Source organism: Nycticebus coucang, chromosome 9 (assembly GCF_027406575.1).
Source record: "Nycticebus coucang isolate mNycCou1 chromosome 9, mNycCou1.pri, whole genome shotgun sequence".
In the NCBI taxonomy this organism is placed as follows: Eukaryota; Metazoa; Chordata; class Mammalia; order Primates; family Lorisidae; genus Nycticebus; species Nycticebus coucang.
Window position 1 is genome coordinate 92,664,770 of NC_069788.1, and position 24,916 is coordinate 92,689,685.

The following is a 24,916-nucleotide window of genomic DNA, read 5'->3' on the forward strand; positions in this document are numbered from 1 at the left end:
GGGAGGAGGGTTGCTCATTTGTTTGAGATCCCCATAGCTTCTAGATATTAGTTGTATGACATATAAATTGCAAATATTTTCTCCCGTTCTGTAGGTTCTCAATTTACTCTTTTGACTACTATTTTTGCTGTGCAAACCCTTTTTTAATTTAATTAAGTCAAATACATATATTTGTTTTTGTTGTATTTGCTTTTGGGGTCTTAGTCATAAATTATTGCCTAGGCCAATGACTGGAAGAATTTTTCCTACATTTTTTCCCAGAAGTTTTATGATTTCAGATCTTACATTTAAGTCTTTAATTCATCTCGAGTTAATTTTTGTTTATGGTGAAAGATAGAGATCCAGTTTTAGTCTTTGTGGCTTTCCAATTTTCCCTGGAAGATTTATGAAATAAGGAATTATTTCCCAGTGTATATATATATATATATATATTTTTATTGTTGGGGATTCATTGAGGGTACAATAAGCCAGTTACACTGATTGCAATTGTTAGGTAAAGTCCCTCTTGCAATCATGTCTTGCCCCCATAAAGTGTGACACACACTAAGGCCCCACCCTCCTCCCTCCATCCCTCTTTCTGCTTCCCCCTCCATAAACTTAATTGTCATTAATTGTCCTCATATCAAGATTGAGTACATAGGATTCATGCTTCTCCATTTTTGTGATGCTTTACTAAGAATGTCTTCCACTTCCATCCAGGTTAATACGAAGGATGTAAAGTCTCCATTTTTTTTAATGGCTGAATAGTATTCCATGGTATACATATACCACAGCTTGTTAATCCATTCCTGGGTTGGTGGGCATTTAGGCTGTTTCCACATTTTGGCAATGGTAAATTGAGCTGCCATAAACAGTCTAGTACAAGTGTCCTTATGATAAAAGGATTTTTTTCCTTCTGGGTAGATGCCCAGTAATGGGATTGCAGGATCGAATGGGACGTCTAGGTTGAGTGCTTTGAGGTTTCTCCATACTTCCTTCCAGAAAGGTTGTACTAGTTTGCAGTCCCACCAGCAGTGTAAAAGTGTTCCCTTCTCTCCACATCCACGCCAGCATCTGCAGTTTTGAGATTTTGTGATGTGGGCCATTCTCACTGGGGTTAGATGATATCTCAGGGTTGTTTTGATTTGCATTTCTCTAATATATAGAGATGATGAACATTTTTTCATATGTTTGTTAGCCATTCTTCTGTCATCTTTAGAGAAAGTTCTATTCATGTCTCTTGCCCATTGATATAAGGGATTGTTGGCTTTTTTCATGTGGATTAATTTGAGTTCTCTATAGATCCTGGTTATCAAGCTTCTGGCTGATTGAAAATATGCAAATATCCTTTCCCATTGTGTAGGTTGTCTCTTTGCTTTGGTTATTGTCTCCTTAGCTGTACAGAAGCTTTTCAGTTTAATGAAGTCCCATTTGTTTATTTTTGATGTTGTTGCAATTGCCATGGCAGTCTTCTTCATGAAGTCTTCCCCCCGGCCAATATCTTCCAGTGTTTTTCCTATGCTTTCTTGGAGGATTTTTATTGTTTCATGCCTTAAATTTAAGTCCTTTATCCATCTTGAATCAATTTTTGTGAGTGGGGAAAGGTGTGGGTCCAGTTTCAGTCTTTTACATGTAGACATCCAGTTCTCCCAACACCATTTATTGAATAGGGAGTCTTTCCCCCAAGGTAAGTTCTTGTTTGGTTTATCAAAGATTAGGTGGTTGTAAGATGTTAGTTTCATTTCTTGGTGTTCAATTCGATTCCAAGTGTCTATGTCTCTGTTTTTGTGCCAGTACCATGCTGTCTTGAGCACTATGGCTTTGTAGTACAGACTAAAATCTGGTATGCTGATGCCCCCAGCTTTATTTTTGTTACTAAGAACTGCCTTAGCTATACGGGGTTTTTTCCGGTTCCATACAAAACGCAGAATCATTTTTTCCAAATCTTGAAAGTACGATGTAGGTACTTTGATAGGAATGGCATTGAATAGGTAGATAGCTTTGGGAAGTATAGACATTTTAACAATGTTGATTCTTCCCATCCATGAGCATGGTATGTTCTTCCATTTGTTAATATCCTCTGCTATTTCCTTTCTGAGGAGTTCATAGTTTTCTTTATAGAGGTCCTTCACCTCCTTTGTTAGGTATATTCCTAGGTATTTCATTTTCTTTGAGACTATGGTGAAGGGAGTTGTGTCCTTAATTAGCTTCTCATCTTGACTGTTATTGGTGTATACAAAGGCTACTGACTTGTGGACATTGATTTTATATCCTGAAACATTACTGTATTTTTTGATGACTTCTAGGAGTCTTGTGGTTGAGTCTTTGGGGTTCTCTAAGTATAAGATCATGTCGTCAGCAAAGAGGGAGAGTTTGACCTCCTCTGCTCCCATTTGGATTCCCTTTATTTCCTTGTCTTGCCTAATTGTATTGGCTAGAACTTCCAGCACTACGTTGAATAGTAAAGGTGACAGAGGACAACCTTGTCTGGTTCCAGTTCTAAGAGGAAAAGCTTTCAGTTTTACTCTATTCAGTAAAATATTGGCTGTGGGTTTGTCATAGATAGCTTCAATCAGTTTTAGAAATGTGCCACCTATGCCTATACTCTTCAGTGTTCTAATTAGAAAAGGATGCTGGATTTTATCAAATGCTTTTTCTGCATCTATTGAGAGGATCATGTGATCTTTATTTTTGCCTCTGTTAATATGGTGGATAACGTTTATAGACTTGCGTATGTTAAACCAGCCTTGCATCCCTGGGATGAAGCCTACTTGATCATGATGAATGACTTTTTTGATGATAAGCTGTAATCTATTGGCTAGGATTTTGTTGAGAATTTTTGCGTCTATGTTCATGAGTGAGATTGGTCTGAAATTCTCCTTTTTGTTTGGGTCTTTTCCTGGTTTTGGTATCAGGGTGATGTTTGCTTCATAAAATGTGTTGGGGAAGATTCCTTCTTCCTCAGTTTTTTGGAATAATTTCTGCAGTACAGGAATAAGCTCTTCCTTGAAGGTTTGATAGAATTCTGGAGTGAAGCCATCTGGACCAGGGCATTTTTTAGTTGGAAGCTTTTTTATTGTTTCTTTGATCTCAGTGCTTGAAATTGGTCTGTTCAGGAGGTCTATTTCTTCCTGGCTAAGTCTAGGGAGAGGGTGTGATTCCAAATATTGATCCATTTCCTTCACATTGTCAAATTTCTGGGCATAGAGTTTCTGGTAGTATTCAGAGATGATCTCTTGTATCTCTGTGGGATCAGTTGTTATTTCCCCTTTATCATTTCTGATTGAGGTTATTAGAGATTTTACTTTTCTATTTCTAGTTAGTCTGGCTAATGGTTTATCTATTTTATTTATTTTTTCAAAAAACCAACTCCTGGTTTCATTAATTTTCTGAATGATTCTTTTGTTTTCAATTTCATTGATCTCTGATTTGATTTTGGATATTTCTTTTCTTCTACTGAGTTTAGGCTTAGATTGTTCTTCTTTTTCCAATTCCATAAGATCTCTTGTGAGATTGTTGATGTGCTCTCTTTCTGTTTTTCGAATGTAGGCATCTAAAGCGATGAATTTTCCTCTCAAAACTGCTTTTGCAGTATCCCACAGGTTTTGGTAGCTTGTGTCTTCATTGTTGTTATGCTCAAGGAAGTTAATGATTTCCTGTTTTATTTCTTCCTTCACCCATCTGTTATTCAACAGAAGATTGTTTAATTTCCATGCCTTTGGGTGGGGTCGAGCATTTTTTTTAGAGTTGAGTTCCACCTTTAGTGCCTTATGGTCTGAAAAGATACAAGGTAAAATTTCAATTCTTTTGATTCTGTTGATATTTGTTTTGTGTCCCAGGATATGATCAATTTTGGAGAATGTTCCATGGGGTGATGAGAAGAATGTATATTCTTTATCTTTGGGGTGGAGTATTCTATATGCATCTATCAAGCATAGTTGTTCTAGGGTCTCATTTAAAACTCTTACATCTTTGTTTAATTTCTGTTTAGAGGATCTGTCCAGCTCTGTAAGAGGTGTGTTAAAGTCCCCTGTTATGATGGTATTATCAGATATCATATTGCTCAGACTGAGTAAGGTCTGCTTCAAGAATCTGGGAGCATTTAAATTGGGTGCATAAATATTTAGAATGGAAATGTCTTCTTGCTGTAGTTTTCCCTTGACCAATATAAAGTGACCATCTTTGTCTTTTTTGACTTTAGTTGCTTTAAATCCACATGTATCTGAAAATAAGATTGCAACTCCTCTTTTCTTCTGAATTCCGTTTGCCTGAAAAATTGTCTTCCAACCCTTGACTCGGAGCTTTAATTTGTCTTTTGAGGCCAGGTGTGTTTCTTGCAGACAGCAAATGGATGGCTTGTGTTTTTTAATCCAGTCAACCAATCTATGTCTCTTCAGTGGGGAATTCAAGCCATTAACATTCATTGAGATAATTGATAAGTGTGGTAGTATTCTATTCATCTTATTTGGTGAGAGTCCATTGCTTAGTTTTATCTTTTGCATCAGTGTGGAGGTTAGGATTTGTCCTTTGATTTCTGAGTTCTTACTTTGCTGCTGATCCATTGTGGTGGTCAGTGTGCAGAACAGGTTGAAGTATTTCCTGTAGAGCTGGTCTTGTGGCGAATTTCCTCAATGTTTGTATATCCGTAAATGATTTGATTTCTCCGTCAATTCTGAAGCTTAGCTTAGCAGGGTACAGAATTCTGGGCTGAAAATTGTTCTGTTTAAGTAGGTTAAAGGTAGATGACCATTGTCTTCTTGCTTGGAAAGTTTCATTAGAGAAGTCTGCGGTAACTGATGGATTTGCCCCTGTAGGTCAACTGGCGCTTACTCCTGGCAGCTTGCAGAATCTTTTCTTTTGTCTTGACTTTGAACAGGTTCATCACAATGTGTCTTGGAGAAGCTCGGTTAGAGTTGAGGCGACCCGGGGTCCGATATCCCTCTGAAAGCAGTGTGTCAGACTCTTTGGTGATGTTTGGGAAATTTTCTTTTATAATATTCTCTAGTATGGCTTCCATTCCTCTGGGGCATTCTTCTTCCCCTTCTGGAATTCCTATAACTCGTGTGTTGGAACGCTTCATAAAGTCCCATAATTCTGACAGTGAACGTTCTGCTTTCTCTCTCTTCTTTTCTGCCTCTTTTACTGTCTGAGTTATGTCAAGAACTTTGTCTTCTACCTCTGAAATTCTTTCTTCTGCATGGTCTAACCTGTTGCTGATACTTTCCATTGTATCTTTAAGTTCCCTAATTGACTGTTTCAGTTCCTTCAGGTCTGCTATATCCTTTTTATATTCTTCATATCGTTCATCTCTTATTTGATTCTGTTTTTGGATTTCCTTTTGGTTATTTTCCACTTTATTAGCAATTTCCTTCATTGTTTCCATCATTTCTTTCATTGTTTTCAACATGTGTATTCTAAATTCCCTTTCTGTCATTCCTAACATTTCTATACTGGTGGAATCATCTGCAGTAGCTACCTCATGGTCCCTTGGTGGGGTTGTTCTAGACTGGTTCTTCATGTTGCCTGGAGTTTTCTGCTGATTCTTCCTCATGAGTGATTTCTTTTATCTGTTTCCTTGCCCTAATTTTCCTTTCACTTCCTCTTGCTCTTTAAGTTCTTGTGCCTGTGGACTAAGGGTTACAGGACCAGAAGGGTGAGAAGGTTGAAGAGCAAAAAAAGGGGATGAAAGAAAGGAGGACCGAGTGATAAGAAAAAAAGAAAGATAGAGAAAGGAGAGGGGGTGGGTATAAGGAATATTGCCAAAAAGAAGAGAGGCACAGAAAGAGGGAGACAGGGCAATATAGGTGTACAGTAGGGTACTTTGACACAACCTTAAAAAACCCCACCTTCTGGGGGTGCCCAGTTGCGTGGTTCCCTTGAGGTCAGCAGCTCTTTGCTAACCTGATCAGACACAGTACCCCACCTCCACCAAGTAGAGAGGAAAGACAAAAATGCTATAAATCAAACCAAAAGAAGCAAACAGAAAACTTTACGGGGATAAAATTGGGTGAAAAACCAAATTATATTGGTAGAAACACTAGCAAAAATGAAGTTGAAGTTATTAAAAAAGGCAGCAATGGGAAATTATAATTAAACTAGGAAAATTGAGAAAGAAAAAGGGATCTGTGTGGAAAAGATTGAAATTAAAAAAACAAAAGAACATCAGCAACGTCAAAATAAACAAACAAAAAAAACAACCAAACCAAAAAAAAAAAGAAGAAAAAAATACACAACCAAAAACAAAGCAGTTTGTATATGTTATTGAATATTGTCTGGGCAACACGTGGTCTTCTGGGGTATGAGATGTTAGTCACAGTTCTGATACGACTGGAGGCTGCTGATTTCTCAAACCCCAGCAGGTAGACACCCTAAATCTCTCTTCAGCCTACTTAAAAGGCACTTTGAACTTGTAAACTTGCTGAGCAGAAGCTTTCCCAGCTTTCTCACTGGAATCGCTGCTGAAGTGGCTATCCACTTACCCAGTGTGCCAAAACTGGTCTCACTCTGCCCCTGAGGGTTAGGGCTGCAAGGCGGCTCAGACCCCACCCTTAGGCTACTTGGTTGCTGGGTTACCAGCTCCCACCCGTTTGTAGCTCTGCAACCCTGAGGGCGGAGCTTGCCGGGGCAGATCACTGACAATGGATCTGTGTGACCCACCGCCAAACACTATTAGCTCCGTCTGGCTCAGCGGCTCAGACTGGGGCCCTAGACAATGGCCAAAGTTCTCCGCACTCCCGCTCAGGCCTTCCCCAAGGCAGTTCAACTCAGTGCCAAGTCCAAGGACATCAAAACAGTTCACAGGTAAGGCCTTTCTGGTTTGCAGTCTCGCTGCTACTGAACTTACAGTTGTGGGCGGGTTTAGACGGATTGAACACACGCGACCACTTGCCGGTTTTCCACTGTTTTAGTCCTCCTCTTGGGGTCCAGAAGTCTCTCGCTGACTCCTTGTATCTTCATAGGAGTGATGATAGGCAGTTCCCACCAGCCAGAGATGCCTGGAGTCCTATCTCCCCAGACTCACGGTGCCCAGATGCAAGGAAGCTGTTACTTGGCTGCCATCTTGCTCTGCCTCCTCCCCAGTGTATATTTTTATCTGCTTTGCCAAAGATCAGTTTATTGTAGGCATGTGGTTTTTATTTCTGGGTTCTCTATTCTCTTTCTTCTTTTATTTATGTGTCTACTTTTGTAGTATTACCATGTTGTTTGGTTATTATAGCTTTGTAGTATAACTTGTAGTCAAGTAATATGATACCTCCAAATTTCCTTTTTGCTTTGGGTTGTTTGCCTGTTTGGGCTTTTTTTTTTTTATTTCATATGAAATTTAGGATCTTTTTTCTAATTCTGTGGAAAAAAAATTGGTATTTTGATGGGAATTGCATTGAATCTATAAGTCACATGGGTAGTATGGACATTTTAACAATATCAGTTCTTCCAATCCATAAACATAAGATTTTTATATTTGTTTGTGTCATCTGCAATTTCTTTCATCAATGTTTTGTACTTCTCCTTGTAGAGATTTTTTACCTTCTTGGTTGAAGACATTCTTAGGCATTTTTTTACTATTATTATTTTCCACTATTGTGAATAGTAATGAGTTCTTTGATTCTCAAGTTGGCCTTTAGTGTATGGAGAGACCACTGATTTGTACACATTATTTTTTTAACCTGAGACTTTAGTGAATGTATCAATTGGATGCCCTTTCCTTCTTTTCTTGCTTGATTGCTCTGCCTCAGATTTTAAGTGCTATGTTGAGCAGAAGTGATGGAAATGGTCATCCTTGTCTTGTTCCAGTTCTTAGGAGAAATGCTTTCAACTTTTCCCCATCTAGTACTATGTTGGCTGTGGATTGATCATATATAACTTTATTAGTTTGAGCTATATTTCTTCTATGTCTATTTTGTTAAGGGTTTTATTTTTATCATAAAGGTGTGTTGGATTATATCAAATGTGTTTTCTGCATCTATTGAGATGATCTTATGGGTTTGTTTTTAATTCTGTTTATGTGGCAAATCACATTTATTGATTTGTATACATAAAACCATCCTTGCATCCCTGAGAAGAAGCCCATTTGACTATGATGAATTACTGATGAACTTTTAGATTCAATTTGCTAGTATTTTGTTGTGGATTTTTGCATGTATGTTCATCCAGGATATTTGTCTGTAGTTTGTGTGTGTGTGTGTTTCCTTCTGGCTTTGGTGTCAAGGTAATACTGGCTTTGTAGAATGAGTTAGAATTCTCTCCTTCTCAATATTATGGAATAGTTTCAGTAGGAAATGTATGTATTCTTCTTTAGAGGTCTAGGAGAATTTGGTTATGAATCCATCTGGTCCTGTCCTTTTGGTTTTCCTGGTTGGGGAGAGAGGTTATTTATTACTGCTTCAGTCTTGCTGCTTGTTATTGGTTTATTCAGGATTTCTATTTCTTCCTGATTCAAGTTTGGGAGGTTGTATATTTCTAAGAACGTATCCATTTCCTCTATATTTTCTAGTTTATATGCATAAAGTATTCATAGTAGTATGAGATGATTTTTTTTAATTCTGTGGTATCAGTTATAATGTCTCCTTTTCATTTCTGATTGAGCTTCTTTGAATCTGCTCTCATCTTGGCTAATCTAGCTAGTGGTCTATTTATTTTGTTTATCTTGTCAAAGAAACAACTTTTTCTTTCATTGACCCTTTATATTTTTGTTTCAATTTCATTTAGTTCTTCTCTGATCTTTGTTATTTCTTCTGTTCTGCTAGCTATGGGTTTGGTTTGTTTCTGTTTTTCTAGTTTCTTGAGGTGTGACACTAGGTGATTAGTTTGTGATCCTTCTGTCTTTTTTATGTAGGTATTTAGTGCCATAAACTTTTCTCTTAACACTGCTTTTTCTGTATCCCAGATATTTTGCTAGCTTATGTTACCATTGATTAAATTCAAAATTTTTTTTTATTTCTTTCTTTTTTTTATTTCATATACATGTGTTTATTAGGTTTCCATTTTTTTGGATGTTACTTTCCTTGCATTAATATTTCAATGTAGCAACTCTCTGATTCCTTTTCTGAATGTATTTATGGTCGTTCGTTCTTTATGAGGTTTTTGTTTCCAGTCTTTATCTTAAACATTGCTGTTGCTATCAAATTATAATTTTGTGAAGGTAAAAACATGCAATTTTTTTTATTTCTATCTTTGTTGACTCAAAGATCTTCAGTATCAGGTTGTTTGATTTTCATGTATTTGAATAATTTTGAGAATTCTTCTTGAAATTATTTCTAGTTTTATTCCACTTTGGTCTGAGAATACATAAGATTTCAATTTTTTAAAAATTTGCTGAGACTTATTTTATAGTTTAATATATGGTCTATCTTGGAAAATGTTCCATGTGTTGATGTGAAGAATGTACATACTGCAGTTCGGGGGTAGAATGTTCTGTAAATTTCTGTTAAGTCCATTTGTTCTGGAGTCCCCTTTAAGTCCAGTGGTTTGTTGTCAATATTCTGCCTTGATAATCTGTCTAGTTCTGTCAGTGGAGTGTTAAAGTGAAGCACCTATTATGTGGTGCTATTTCTTTTTTACATTTAGTAGTAGTTGTTTAATGAATCTTGCAGGTCCACTCTTAGGTCCATATATATTTAGGATGTTATAATATTCTTGTTTAATTGCTTACATTATCATTATACCTATAACTATCTTTACCTATTTACCTATTGTTGATTTAAGATCTGTTGTATCCAATATATGAATAGTTAATTCTGCTCACTTTTGGTTTCCATTTGTGTGGAATATTTTTTTCCCACCCCTTAACCTTGAGTCTAGAAGAATCTTTACATGTTAAATGATTTTCTTGGGGACAGTAGATATTTGAGTCACATATTAATTTATCCATTCCACCAAGTTGTATGTTTTACTGGGCACTTAGACCATTTACATTCAATCTTAATATTAATATAGGAGACACTGTTCCAGTTATCCTGTTAATTATTAATTGGTTGCTTTGTATTCTCCCTTGCATTACTGTTTTATAAGAGCTGTGAGTTTTCACTTTTAAATGAAAGCATTTTATACATATGAGTATTGAATATTCTTTTCAATGTTTAGAGCACGTTTGAGCATTTTGTAGAGCAGGTTTAGTGGTTACAAATTCCATTAAAGTTTGCTTGTCTGAGAAAAACTTTCTCTTTCATTTATAAAATTTGGTTTTGTAGGATATAAAATTCTTGGTTGACAAGTTTTGTTTTTTTTCAAATATGATCCCAATCCCTTCTGGCTTGTAAGGGTTCTGCCAAGAAGTCTTTGCTGTCAGTCTGATGGATTTTCCTTTATAGTTTCCTGATGTTGTCATCTTAAGGCTCACAAGACTTTCTCTTTCATGTTGACTTTGATTAGTCTGATGACTATGTGCTTTAGTGATGTCTTTTTACAATGAGTCTCCTAAACATTTACTAAGTTTCTTCTATCTGGATGTCTATATGTGTAGACCAGAGAAGTTTTCCTCAGTTATTCCCTTAAGTAGTTTTTCCAGGCTTTTTCCTTTTCCTTCTTCTTCTCAGGGATACCTATGATTTTTATATTTGGGTATTTTACATAGTCCCATATTTCTTAAAGCCTTTGTTCATTTCTCCTGATTCTTTTTTCTTTATTTTTGACTACCTCAGTTAATTTGAAAGACTTATATTCAAACTCTGAAATTAGTTTTTCTGCTTGATCTAATCTACTCTTAAAACTTTCTACTGTGTTTTTATATTTCCCTGAATGAATTTTTCATTTCTATAAGTTCTTACTGGTTTTATAAAAATAAATCTATTTAGTAAATTTCTCATTCATTTCCTGAATTATATTTTGATTTTTTTTAGTTGATTTTCTATTTTCTCTTAGACCTTCTTACAATCTGTATTTGAATTTTTTATCTGTCATTTCAGTATTATCATTCTGGCTGGGATCCATTGATTACTAGAAAGAGGATGTGATCCTTTGGGATGGGAGGTTGTTATGTTCTGGTTTTTTTTCATACTTTCAGTGTTCTCACACTGGTTTCTTCTCATCTGGAGAGATTCTCACTTCTTTCAAATTTTCTTTTGTTTAGGTGGGACATTTTCCCCCTTTTCCTTAAGGATGTGATTGTAGTATATGTTGGTTATGGTCCTTTGGCTTTGTTTATGGGTACTTCCGTGGGTGGGAAGTAGTAGATTCTGAATGGGTACTTTGGTTACACATAGCCTTAGTGTGGTCATTTTCTCACTTGCTAGTATTTGTAGGTTGTAGCAGTGGTGTACTACATGTGTGGGAAGATTCCTGATCTCCTCTTGAGAAAGGGAAATAGAGGTCTCTGAAATTCTTAACTTCTTCTACAGCACTGTAGACTTCTAACAGTATGAATTATATTGGCATGTTTAATATCCAGGTCAGTAGGTGGAACTTGCAGGTGAGAGGCAGCCACACCCCTTTCCCTGGGTTCAGCTCTGGGGCCATTCAAGGCTCCCAGTGACCCCGTGCTAGAATTCCAACCTCTTCCTTCACCTTGGGTGTCTCCCTGTAATCTGTCTGTTATCTTCAAGCATTTTACTCTAATGATCTATTTGAAATATGAGTATTTGTCGAATATTCTGAATGCTCTCTGAAGAAAACATCAACACTAGCTGCCTCTAGTTAGCCATCTTGAAAATTCATATAGCCTATTAAAATAAAGAGAATAGACCCATATATCAATATATTATCAAAAAACACAACTTTAAAAACATGAAGTGAAAAACCAAGTTGCATTCAGATTCAAGCACCTAAGACAGAAAAAACAAGAAGAAAAATCAAGTTCCAGAGCAGAGTGTTTATCTAAAACTCAGAAAGTATACAAAACAATGCTATACATGCACATATATATACTATAGAAAAATGTAAAAACATGGACTAAAAATATACATAGCAATTTTATTTGTGGAGAACTTGATTTGGGACCAGGGAGGGGAACAGAGAAGTCTTCGACTGTATCCATATTGTCTTATTTTATTAACCAAAATTAAAATATATGAAAAAAATGACAAAATGAACTTGCTGATGTTTTTCAGTTTCAAAAAAATTTTTAGCCAACGCATGACAGTTTGAGTACTGCCTGCTGGGTCTGAGTACTACTTCCACTGGCAACAAGCCCAGGGACTCCCACACTTCATGGGAACTGTTGATGGGTGAAAGTGTGAGACCTGCCTCTGAAGAATTTTAGAGAGCTATGGGAACCCAGATTGATGGGGTCTGAGTACTGAGGGGATAATCAGGTGATCACCAGGAAAAATTAAGCTGGAAACAGTCCTCCTTCTATCCTGTTCTTCAGTTTTTTTCTGTTATTCCTTGTTCCCCCACCTCACCCCACCCCCACCTTTTTCTTTTTCTTTTCTCTTACTTTTTCCTTCTTTTTTCCTCTTTTCTCCCCCCTTTCTTCTTGCTTCTCCTTGCTTGCTCTAACCCTTCTCCACCTTCTGGCCCCATACCAAAAGGCTTCTTCATTACCTAAACTCTGAAACAAGGTAACTTAAAGCAAAGGAGGAAGTGAGAAGGAAAGAGAAGCACAAGGATGTGAAGAAGAAGAAAGCACACATGAGGAGGAACCAAAAGAAAAATTCAGGCACCATGAAGAGCCAAAATAGAGCAACTCCTTCAAGGGACCATGACACAGTTTTTACAGAATACTCTTCCTATAAAGAATTAATAGATTTGACAGAAAGAAATTTAAAATATGGATGATTAAGACAATAAAGGTAATGGATGAGTAAATGGAAAAACAGAACAAAAAGTCACACAAGATATATATAGAATACGGAAAGGATATGGCAGAGCTTAAGGAAACGAAGGAGACAATCAAGGATTGTAAAGGTGCAGTAGAAAGTATAAAAAATAGATTAGACCATGGAGAAGAAAGAACATCAGAGTTAAAGGATAAAGTTTTTGAGTTAACCCGGGTAGTTACAGACGCAGAAAAAAAGAGAGAGAGAAAGCAGAACAGACACTTAGAGAACTATAAGACTCCATGAAGTGATCAAACTTATGAACAATGGGAATCCTTGAAAGGGAAGAAGATGGTCCCAAAGGTATGGAAGCCCTACTGCAGACTATCATAGATGAAAACTACCCAAGTTTTACTAAAGATCCTGACACACTCCTTTCAGACAGACTTCGAACCCTGGGTTGGTCAACTCTAACAAAGCATCTCCAAGACACATTGTAATGAACCTGTCCAAAGTCAAGACAAAGGAGAAAATTCTGCAAGCAGGTAGGAGTAAATGCCATCTGACCAACAAGGGCAGAGCCACTAGGATAACAACAGACTTCTCAACTGAAACTTTCCGAGCCAGAAGAGCATGGTCATCCACCTTCAATGCTCTTAAATAAAACAATTTTTAGCCTAGAATTCTGTATCCTGCTAAACTAAGCACCAAAATGGATGGAGAAATAACAACTTTTGCAGATACACAAGCACTGAGAAAATTCGCCACAACAAGACCAGCTCTACAGGAAATACTTAGACCTATTCTCAATACTGATCACCACAATGAATCACCACCAAAGCAAACACCAAGCAGCTAAAGGCCAAAACTTATGTTCTGCAATGGTGCAAAGAATGAAACTACACAACACATTTTCTCATAACAAGATGAATAAAATTCTACCACACTTATCAATTATCTCAATTAATGTTAATGGATTGAATTCCCCCCTGAAGAGGGATAGGCTGGCTGGTTGGATTAAAAAAAAAATCACAAACCATCCATATGCTGTCTATAGGAGACACACCTCCCTTGAAGGGCAAATCAAGATTCAAGGTCAAGGGATAGAAAACAGTATTTCAAGCAAATGGAAATCAGAAGAAAGGAGGGGTTGTAATCTTATTCTCAGATATAAGTGAATTTAAAGCAACTAAAGTTAAGAAAGATGAAGATGGGTACTTCATCTTGGTCAAAGGAGCCATAAAAGAAGAAGACATTGCAATCTTAAATGTTTATGCACCTAACTTAAATGCTCCCAGATTTATGAAACAGACCCATTTATTGATGGGTCTGAGGAATATGTGAACCTATAACACCATAAAATCCAGGGACTTTAACACCCCTCTGACAGAACTGGACAGATCCTCTAAACAGAAACTAACCAAAGATACAAAGGACTTAAATGCAACCCTAGAACAAATGGGATTAATAGACATTTACAGAACATACCATTCCAAAGCAAAAGAATATACATTTTTTCCTCATCAGCCCATGGCACATACTCCAAAATAGATCACATTCTAGGATTCAAATCAAACCTCAGCAAAATTAAAGGAATAGAAATTATACCTTATCTCTTCTTAGACCACAAAGCTATAAAAGAGGAACTCAACTCTAACAAAAATGTTCATCCCCATACAAAGGCATGGAAATTAACCTTATGCTAAATGATAGTTGGATTCAGGAAGAGATAAAAGAGGAAATCATTAAATTCTTCAAACATAACAACAACAAAGACACAAGTTACCAAAACTTGTGGGATACAGCTAAAGCAGCTCTGAGAGGAAAATTTATTGCATTAGATGGCTACATTCAAAAAACAGAGAGAGAGCACATCAATAATCTCATGAATCATCTATGGAATTGGAAAAAGAAGAACAATCTAATCCTAAACACAGCAGAAGAAATGTCCAAAATTAAATCAGAGATTAATGAAATTGAAAACAAAAAACCATTCAGAAATATAATGAAACAAAAAGTTGGTTCTTTGAAAAAATAAAATACATAAACCTTTGGCCAGACTAACTAGAAAAAAGAAAGTAAAATACTAGTAACATTAATCAGAAATAATAAAGGGGAAATAACTACAGATGCCAAAGAGATACAAGAGGTCATCTCTGAATACTACAAGAAACTCTATGCCCCAAAATTTGACAATATGGAGGAAATGGATCAATACTTGGAATCACATCCTCTCCCTAGACTTAACCATGAAGAAATAGATCTCTGAACAGACCAATTTCAAGCACTAAGATCAAACAAACTATAAAAAAACTCCAACAAAAAAATACCCTGGTCCAGATAGCTTCACACCATCTAGCTTCAAACCTTCAAAAAAGAGCTTATACCCATACTAAAGAAATTATTCCAAAAAACTGAGAAGGAAGGAATCTTCCCCAGTACATTCTATGAAGCAAACATCACGTGATACCAAAACCAGGAAAAGACCCACTTAAAAGGAGAACTTCAGATCAATTGCACTAATGAATATAGAGGAAAATTTCTCAACAAAATCCTAGCCAACAGACTACAGCTTCTCATTTAAAAAGTCATACATTATGATCAAGTAGGTTTCATCCCAGGGATGCAAGACTGGTTTAACATAGGCAAGTCCATAAATGTAATTCACCATATCAACAGAAGTAAAAACAAGGACCATATGATCCTCCCAATAGATGCAGAAAAAGCATTTGATAAAATTCAACTTCCTTTTCTAATTAGAATTCTGAAGAATATAGGCATAGGCAGCACATTTATTAAACTGATTGAAGCCATCTACAACAAACCCACAGCTAATATTATACTGAATGGAGTAAAACTGAAAATTTTTCCACTTAGAACTCGAAGCAGACAAGGTTGTCTCCTCCATCCAGAACATAGCGCTGGATGTTCTATCCAATACAATCAGACAAGAGAAGGCAATGAAGGGCATCCAAATGGGGACAGAGAAAGTTAAACTCTCCCTCTTTGCCAACGATATGACCTTATACTTAGAGAACCCCAAAGACTCAACTACAAGATTCCTGGAAGTGATCAAAAAATACGGTAATGTCTCAGGATATAAAATCAATGTCCACAAATCAGTAGCTTTTGGATAAGCCATTAAGGAGAACCTAATGAAGCTTGGCTAATACACCAAGATGAGATGCTAATCAAGGGCACAATACCTTCTCAAATTCCTAGGTATTTCTTCGTTTCAAAGAAAACAAAATACTTAGGAATATACCTTACAAAGAGTTGAAGGACCTCTATAAAGAAAATGACAAAACCCTAAGGCAAGAAATAGCAGAAGATACTAACAAATGGAAGAACATACCATGCTCATGGCTGGGAAGAATCAACATTGTTAAAATGTCTATACTTACCAAAGCAATCTACAGATTCAATGCAATCTTACATCTGCCTAATCTTTGATAACCGCCCCCCACCCCCATACACTGGGAGAAGAATCCCTATTCAGAAAATGGTGCTGGGAGAACTGGATAACCAGATGTAAAAGACTGAAACTGGACCCGCACTTTTCACCACTCACTAAAATCAATTCAAGATAGATAAAAGATCTAAATCTAAGACACGAACAATAAAAATCCTTTTAAAAAGTTGGGGGGGAGGACACTTGAAGATATCAGCCTGGGAAAAGACTTTATGAAGAAGACTTGGCAATTGTAACAGCATCAAAAATAAATAAATGGGACTTAATTAAACTGAATACCTTCTGTACAGTTAAGGAAACAACAACCAAAGCAAACAGTCATCAGAATGGTAAAAGATATTTGTGTATTATGAATCAGATAAAAAATTGATAACTAGGATCTATAGAGAACTCAAATTAAGCAACATAAAAAGAGCCAACAATCCCTTATATCAATGGGCACGAGAGATGAATAGAAGCTTCTCTAAAGACAGATGAATGGCTAGCAAACATATGAAAAAATGCTCATCCCTAATTATCAGAGAATTGCAAATCAAAACCACCCTAAGATATCACCTAATCCCAGGGAGAAAGGCCCACGTCACAAAGTCTCAAAGCTGCAGATGCTGGCATGGTTGTGAAGAGAAAGGAATACTTTTACATCGCTGGTGGGACTGCAAACTAATACAATGGAGAATGTATACAATGGAGAATGTATGGAGGAAGGAAGTATGGAGAATCCTCAAAGGACTCAAGCTAGACCTCCCATTTGATCCTGCAATTCCATTTCTCCTGGGCGAGAAGAAAAAAAAATCATTTTATCATAAGGACATTTGCACTAGACAGCCACTAAAAAAGATGGAGGTTATACATCTTTTGTACTAACTAGGATGATGGTGGGACACATTCTTGTTGGTAAAGTATCACAAGAATGGAGAAGCAAGAATCCAATGTACTCAATTTTGATACGAGGATAATTGATGACCTAGTACATGGTGGGAGTGGGGGTGGGGAAATAGGGAGTGGAGAAAGGGAAGAAGGAAGGGAGGTGGGGGGGTCACAGTGTTTAGCACACCTCTTGTAGGAGGAACACATTTATAAGAGGGAATTTGCCTGATAAATGCAATTAGTGTAACCTGGATCTTTCTACCCTCAATGAATCCCCAACAATAAAAAAAAATTTAAGAAACAGAAAATATATCATTTAAGTATTAAAATATCATATATAATTTGATTACATTTTTCCTAAAACTAAGGTTTACGTATGTATATATCTCTGTGATCTGTTCTTCTCTCTTAACAGGCATTTGGCTATGTCTGCAATGATGTTTATTTGGTGTTGGAGGTTCTGATAAGTTCTGATTACTTAAAATGAATGTTTCCATAAACCTTTCAGTATTATTGAAGTTTTTATAAAAGACATATCATCTCAACAAAATAATAAAATCTCAATAATGAAAAACTAAAAAAAATTTTTTTAAGTCAGCCAATTATGCAATACAAATTGCCATCCTGGCTGTGGAACTTGATTTTTGACACCCTATGCTACTTCTAAGTACTAAAACAACAATATAACATTACTATTTCAATTTTTCAGGAAATTTGACATCTAAATCATTTACATATTGAAATATTTCCAGAATGTTAGATACTGCATTAAAACTTTAAATTATATTTGTTTAGAAAGCACAGAAGTACAATGGCAGCAAAGAGCTTCACAAATCAGTGCATCTTTGAAAGTTCCAGATGCAGAAATGAGACTGATCTGTTTGAGAAACTGAAAGGAGACCAGTGTTCCTGGAGCATAGTCAATGACAAAGTGGTGCATAATGAGTTAGGATAGGCTGACAGGGATCCCGGTAAAAAGTGATTGTCATTATAATTTATTGTCATTATAATTTAAAGCCATTAGGATATTTTAAACAGAAGAGGAATAAATTATGACTTATCCTCTATAAAAAAGTCACTTTGGCTGCAGTTTAGAGAATTGACTCTTTTTTTTTTTTTTTATTAAATCATAGCTGTGTACATTGATATGATCATGGGGCATCATTCACTAGCTTCACAGACTGTTTGACACACTTTCATCACACTGGTTAACATAGCCTTCCTGGCATAGAGAATTGACTCTTAAGGAAGGTTTGCACGAAGGAGATTAGTAACAGCTACTGCAGTGTCCACTCAGGAGATGACCTGGAGGATTTGGACTGTAGTATTAGCAGAAGAGATGGTAAGAGGTAGAAACTTCAGAATACATTTTGGAAGTGGAGCTGCTATGGCTTCCTGGTGGATGGGGAGCAGGGGTTGGGGAGGGAGGAAAACAGCAGTAGCAAGACAAGGAGAGGATAATATCATTCACTGAAAAGCTGTAGATGAGGAGCAAGCATTGGGATGTGGGAATCCAGGATTAAGGCTACAAAAAAATCTTTTTTTTTTTTTTTTTTTTTTTGTAGAGACAGAGTCCCACTTTATGGCCCTCGGTAGAGTGCCGTGGCCTCACGCAGCTCACAGCAATCTCCAACTCCTGGGCTTAAGCGATTCTCTTGCCTCAGCCTCCGGAGCAGCTGGGACTACAGGCGCCCGCCACAACGCCCGGCTATTTTTTGGTTGCAGTTTGGCCGGGGCCGGGTTTGAACCCGCCACCCTCGGTATATGGGGCCGGCGCCTTACCGACTGAGCCACAGGCGCCGCCCGCAAAAAAATCTTTATTCACTGTTATACTCAAAAGAGATGCTTGAAAACTTTGTCCATGTATCTTTACCACCCAATCCTCATCCCAGACCACTCATCAGTTTATGTCTCTTCCTCTCCACTCAAGCTACCTTTCTTCACAGTCACAGTGAAGTCAGTGACTTTCATATTGGTCACTTTTCTGTGTCCTTTTTAGCTTCTCATTAGCAGTCAAGACTTAATCACTCCCCTGTTATTAAAACAGGTAAAAACATAGTCTCTGGCTTTGAGGGGCTTATACAGAAGTAAAGGGACATTGTCAATTCAGTGTAATCATGTCCCAGACGCAAGCTAAAATTTCACTGTTCTTTAGGATCTGGGTGTGAGTGCCTGCAAACATGTACTACACCCTGAAGAGTCAGCTGCTGTGCTCCAAATTTCTTTGCATTCCTGAGTGACTTAGGAATTAGTTTAGTTATAAATCATGTCTCTTTCCCTTTTGGGTGTCCCTGCACCACATTATGTCAACCCAGATGTAAATTTAACTCCTTTTCTTGCTTTACACAAAGTGAAAAAAATTACATAAAGTCTGCATTTGAAGAAGATTTTTTTTTTTTTTTTGGTCGCCCTGGGTAGAGTGCCATGGTGTCATAGCTCACAGCAACCTCAAACTTTGCATCAGCCTCCCAAGTAGCTAGGACTACAAGCTCCTACCACAATGCATGGCTATTTTTTAGAGACAATGTCTTGCTTTGGCTCAGGCTCATCTTGAACCTGTGAATTCAGGCAATCTACCTGCCTTGGTCTCCCAGAGTGCTAGGCTTACAGGCATGAGCCACTGTGCCTAGCCTGTAGAAGATTTTATTGAAAGTTTAGGGAGACAGATAAGATACATTGTAGAATGTAAATAGCTAAATAACAGATTATTAAATATCTGTTCTTAAAAGTCTTTTATTTTTGAAATTCAGATGGTGTATTCTTTCAAATTGCCCTCACTTTTGTACTATCTTTTTTCACTTTTTTCAGGAGAAAAAAATCCTCCCCCATTTTATGCATGAAAATTTGACTCTAGCTCTAATCCATGCAATATTCACCAACAGTATTTCATGTTTTAAAATTTGCGAACATTTGTCTGGTTAAATTCTTTCAAAAGGACTATATCTACCCCAGGAAGAGTGTAGTTTTAGTCTTCTAGTTACAAGTGCAGAGTATTGGAGCACCTGGGGGGAAGACCTCACTCATTCTAACATTTCATAAATGCTTCCCAGAGGGGGTGACATCCAAATAGAAGAATAAAAAAAAAAAATAAGCTGGGAGTAAAAAGATATTCAGAGGCCCTGGAGGTACATCCTAGAATGGGAAGGCACGTCTGGCAAAATTCAAGCTGAGGAATGAAAAGTATATAAGATCCTGGAAAGCCTGATTTGCCATGTAAAAGACTTTGTTTGCCATTTGTGCTGCTCTTCTGCCTGTGCTAGGTTGGATATGCCTCACCTCTGATTGGATTTTCTATTAGTCTCATTTCCAATTTCTATCTTCCAGAAATTCCTCTAAGTCTCTTAGCTACTAATGATAACTTTTCCTGTTCTCCACTGCTACTCTTGATTTATTCTCTTTTTATAAATCCACTGCTATTTTGATGACATTGGGGAGGAGAACACAAAGTACATATGTGGGCTCTTGATGCTCTAAATTGTAAATGTGCCCATTCTGTGATCCAGAAATTGCATGTCTAATGATAGATCCTGGGGCATTTTCTATATATGACATTTTCCATATATGACCAAAGCAAGTATCTCCCATCCTATATGCTCTTTTGCAATGTGCCTTGTGGCCCCCATCAAGGGAAATTAGGCTTTATTCCTTCAACCCTTGAAAATAAGAACCAATCTATTTTAACCAATGAAGAGTAAGGTCATAGCACCCTTTTTTGAACTACAGAATGGTTTCCTTACACAGTTCTTTAAAAGCCTTTAAAGGAAAGTAACAATGCTCCATTTGCAAGAGTGCTGCCACAACTTAAACACTTAAATTCAATTTCCGCAGAACCTATTCTTCAGTGGCCTCTTGGGACTGTGATTCCAAACAGAGATGTCAGTCAATTATATCCACATACTGTGGATCTCAAAGTGACAAAATGCCCCTGTGCCAATGATGTAGCACTATTAGGCTTCGTTTTGAATACAACATTTGAAGGTAAGTTTGCAGCTTTATTAAATGTTGGAAGTGGCATTTTGTATTGAGTAATAATGATGTTTAACTGACAGTATAAGGTAAATGCATAGACATAGTCTGATATAGTAAGTATATTTTTTGCTGTGACTTTTGCCATCTTAATAGTGACTTCAGTGCCCCTCCTAATTTCTCTGTCCTCCATTAACATGTTACTACTCCAGAGATTATTCACTGTGTTTCTAATTCATCTGCTATTCCTTCTATAGGTAGATTTATTTTCTGAAATAGTAGATTTTATTTTCTGAAGGGGCATCACCTTGTTTTATTTATTATGTATGCATTTTCCATTACTCCTATAATATCTATTGTCATCTCGCAACTTGATGGGAACAGATGCCCACATGTTTTTCTCTACATTCTCATTCACAACACTTCTGACACCAAATGTATGGATTCCACACCTAGTAATTCTCCAGTTCTCTGTGGATACCAAGTATTCTATACTTTAATTCCAAACAACCTACCTGGAGTTAGTACATCCCACTTCACACACAAAAATTAAAGACTCGGTCTCACAAGACTGTCCCTCAATTCAGATCAACTAGCCATAAATCAGGGATTCCCACAACCCCCTCCTTGGGTTGGTAATTTGCTAGGATAGAACTCAGGGAAACATTTACTTGCATTTACCAGCTTATTATACAGGACATTACAAAGGACAAATAGCCAGATAAGATTCACAGGGTAAGGTCCGGAGGGGTTCTAAACACGTGGGCATATGTTCCCATTGAGTTGCAATATGCCATGCTCCTGGCACATGATTGTGTTTACTTTACCAACCTGAAAGTTCTTCAAAGCCTGTACTTTTGGGATTTTATGGAGGTTTATTTACTCAATCTCTAGGTCCTCTCTCCTTCCTGGAAGATGGGACATGGGACTGAAAGTTCTAAGCTTCTAATCATGACTTGCTTTATCTAGTGACCAGCCCCCATTTTAATGCTATCCTGAAGCCCATTAAGATTTACTTCATTAGAAGAAAAGACTATTCAGAACACTGGGAAATTATAAGAGATTTAGGATCTCTGTATTAGGACAGAAGTCAAAGACCAAATGCTAGAACAAAAAGATGTTCTAAGCATTTTCACGTAGGGAATTACTAGGGCTTTACAAACTCTGTGTCAGGAAGGGACAAAGACTAAATATATGTTTTTTATTATACTGCACTATCATAGCATCACTATACATTCCTACTACTAATAGTATTATTCTAGCTAATTGTTTTTCCTAGCTAATTGATAACCTCCTGGTCTTCAAATCCAATGAATATAAAGAAGGAAAAAATAACTAAAAATATTAAAGAATGAGAAAGAATGTGCACAATATGAGGGTGTTCACCATGCCCTCTGGGTGAAGGGCTTAACTACAATTTGAACTTTACTTTAGAATTGAAAACAATGTAACCTAAACATTTGTGCCCAAGTAACAATGATAAAATACAATAAAATGCACAAGCAAAAATAAATAAATGAGAAAAATCTATTACTCAGAGATAATACGTATGTCTCTGAAAATCCAAAAGACTTACAGAAAAACTATCAGAACAAACATGGAAGTACTACAAAATTGTGGGATATAATAATAATATATAAAAACCACCCTACTGGGCGGCACCTATGACTCAAAGAAGTAGGATGCCGGCTCCATATACTGGAGGTGGCGAGTTCAAACCCAGCCCCAGCCAAGAAGAAAAAAAACTGCAAAACAAACAAAAATAAGTAAATAAACCACCCTACCAAAAACTAGTTCAAGATTATAATTTTTAAAATCCTACTCATAAAGTAATAAATCCCAAAGGTACCTAGGAATAATTTGTATAAGGAGTTACAAGGCCTGTGCGTAGAAATTATAAAATTCTAGTGAAGGCCATTAAAAAACCAAAATAATAACAGTTTTCATGTTTATAAAAATAAACTTCTTGTACTGTAAAAATTTTAATTCTCTCCAAATTTATCAGTTCAATAAATTCCAAGAAAAATTATAGCAGCATTTTAGTCTTAATGAGGTTTTCTTTTTTTAAGTGTGGAAATGATAAGGCAATCCCAAAATTTATATGGAAGAGTGAGAAACCATAAATAGCAAACATAATTTTAGAGGAAAAAAAAGAACAAAAACTTGCCCCACCATGATTTCTTATAAAGTAATAAGTTAAAACAGTACGCACTGGTATAGAAATGTACAAATAGCCTTGCCCCAAATTTCTTTGACTTCCAAATGGCTTACAGTTTGCTTCTGATGAATTTAGTTATAAATTGTGTCTGCTGTCCTAATACTACATTATGTTAACCCAGGTGGAAACAGTTTCCTTTTTTTACTTTGTTCCACAGGTAGGACGACCAATCTAGGACTTTCTCCTCCTTCTCTCTGTCCAAACCAATACCAGCCTTACTTCTGTGAGCTATAGGAGAGAAGCCCCTCTCAATTCCTCATGCTTGATACTGTCATACAACTAAAAGTCACAGGAGAGAAGGGGCAGCCTTAACTCCTTAGGATCACATGCACCAGACCGCCTCTACATCTCAAGAAAAGAAACCACTACGGCAACCAGTTTTGTAGATGAAACCACCTTTTCCCCAAATGACCACTGCCATACTGAAGCAAAAAAGAAGTTTGCATAGTATCAAGCTTCCACTGACCAAACTAGCAGTTCCTCTGTGAGGCTTTGTTCTCCTCCCACCTCTCCACCCAGCTTTTATACCACTTGGAGTTAATAGTGGGAACAGTTATCCAGGAGCCCCATGCACCCCAGTTTGGATTTATCACCCACCTTCTTCCTCTGAGATACCTTTAAGATATCCTATCAGGGTGGTGCCTGTGGCTCAAAGGAGTATGGCGTCGGCCCCATATGCCAGAGGTGGCAGGTTCAAACCTAGCCCTGGCCAAAAACTGGAAAAAAAAACCCCAAAAGATATCCTATCAGACCTCCTACCAGTCACCACTAGAAACCTGAGCCTCCCAAATTGTGTGTGGTTACTCTCTCCCGCAGACTATTCTGAACTTCTTTTAATTTGATCCAACTTCCATTCCTCTCTGTCCACCCTCATCCTTCACAGCAATTCAAAATCTGTGGGTCGCTACCCCTTTGTAACATATCAGATACATCCTGCATATCAGATATTTACATTATGATTTACATTATGATTCATAACAGTAGCAAAATTATAGTTATGAAGTAGCAACAAAAATAGTTTTATGGTTGGGGGTCACCACAACGTGAGGAACTATATTATAGGGTTGCAGCATTAGGAGGCACTAGGAAGGTTGAGACCACTGCATTAGAATCTGTAGTCTGTCATCAACAAGCTCCCTATACCACTAATTATTTCTCTGAATGATTCCTTAACGTTCTTGCCATAAAGAGTAGCCTAGTCATCCCCAGATAACATTCTTTCCCCTTGGTGCTCTTACATGTCATACATATGTCTCAAAGCCTACAGGAAAGATTGGTCCTTAGTGCTACCACTGAATAATTAATCCCGTCCTTTCATTTGAAACTCTCGCTCTTTTGAACTCAGACTTTGCCTCCCACTAAGTCAACTTCATTGCCAGTTTATGGTAACCTCCTCATCACCCATACTCATTCATTGATAAGTTTAGCCCTGGGTCCCTGCCTTGCTCTCCACCTTGATTTTATGTCCCTATTTTTAGGGACAAAACTTCACCATCCATACGGATGATCCATGCAATACCCAATTTTAAGGCCTCCTTTCCTTCCATGACCTTTCCCCCATCTTATTCCTGTGGTCATATTCATTACCTCATCATCACTAATAATATCATCATCTCCAAAATCTCCACCATAGCATCTCACCCTCTTCAATATATTCTAGTACTCACATTCCAACATTTCTTTGATCTCACTGAAACTTTGATGTACTGTCCCTATCATTTT

The 24,916-nt window shown here is 37.1% G+C and overlaps 1 protein-coding gene across 1 annotated transcript in view; it reads left to right on the forward strand.

Moving 5' to 3' along the window:
- CATSPERB (cation channel sperm associated auxiliary subunit beta) overlaps positions 1-24,916 on the forward strand; it is a 157,520-nt gene that overhangs the window by 17,404 nt on the left and 115,200 nt on the right. Inside the window, exon 6 of the mRNA XM_053603647.1 lies at positions 20,839-20,988. Coding sequence (XP_053459622.1) covers positions 20,839-20,988 — 150 coding nt within the window. The remainder of the gene's footprint in view (positions 1-20,838; positions 20,989-24,916) is intronic.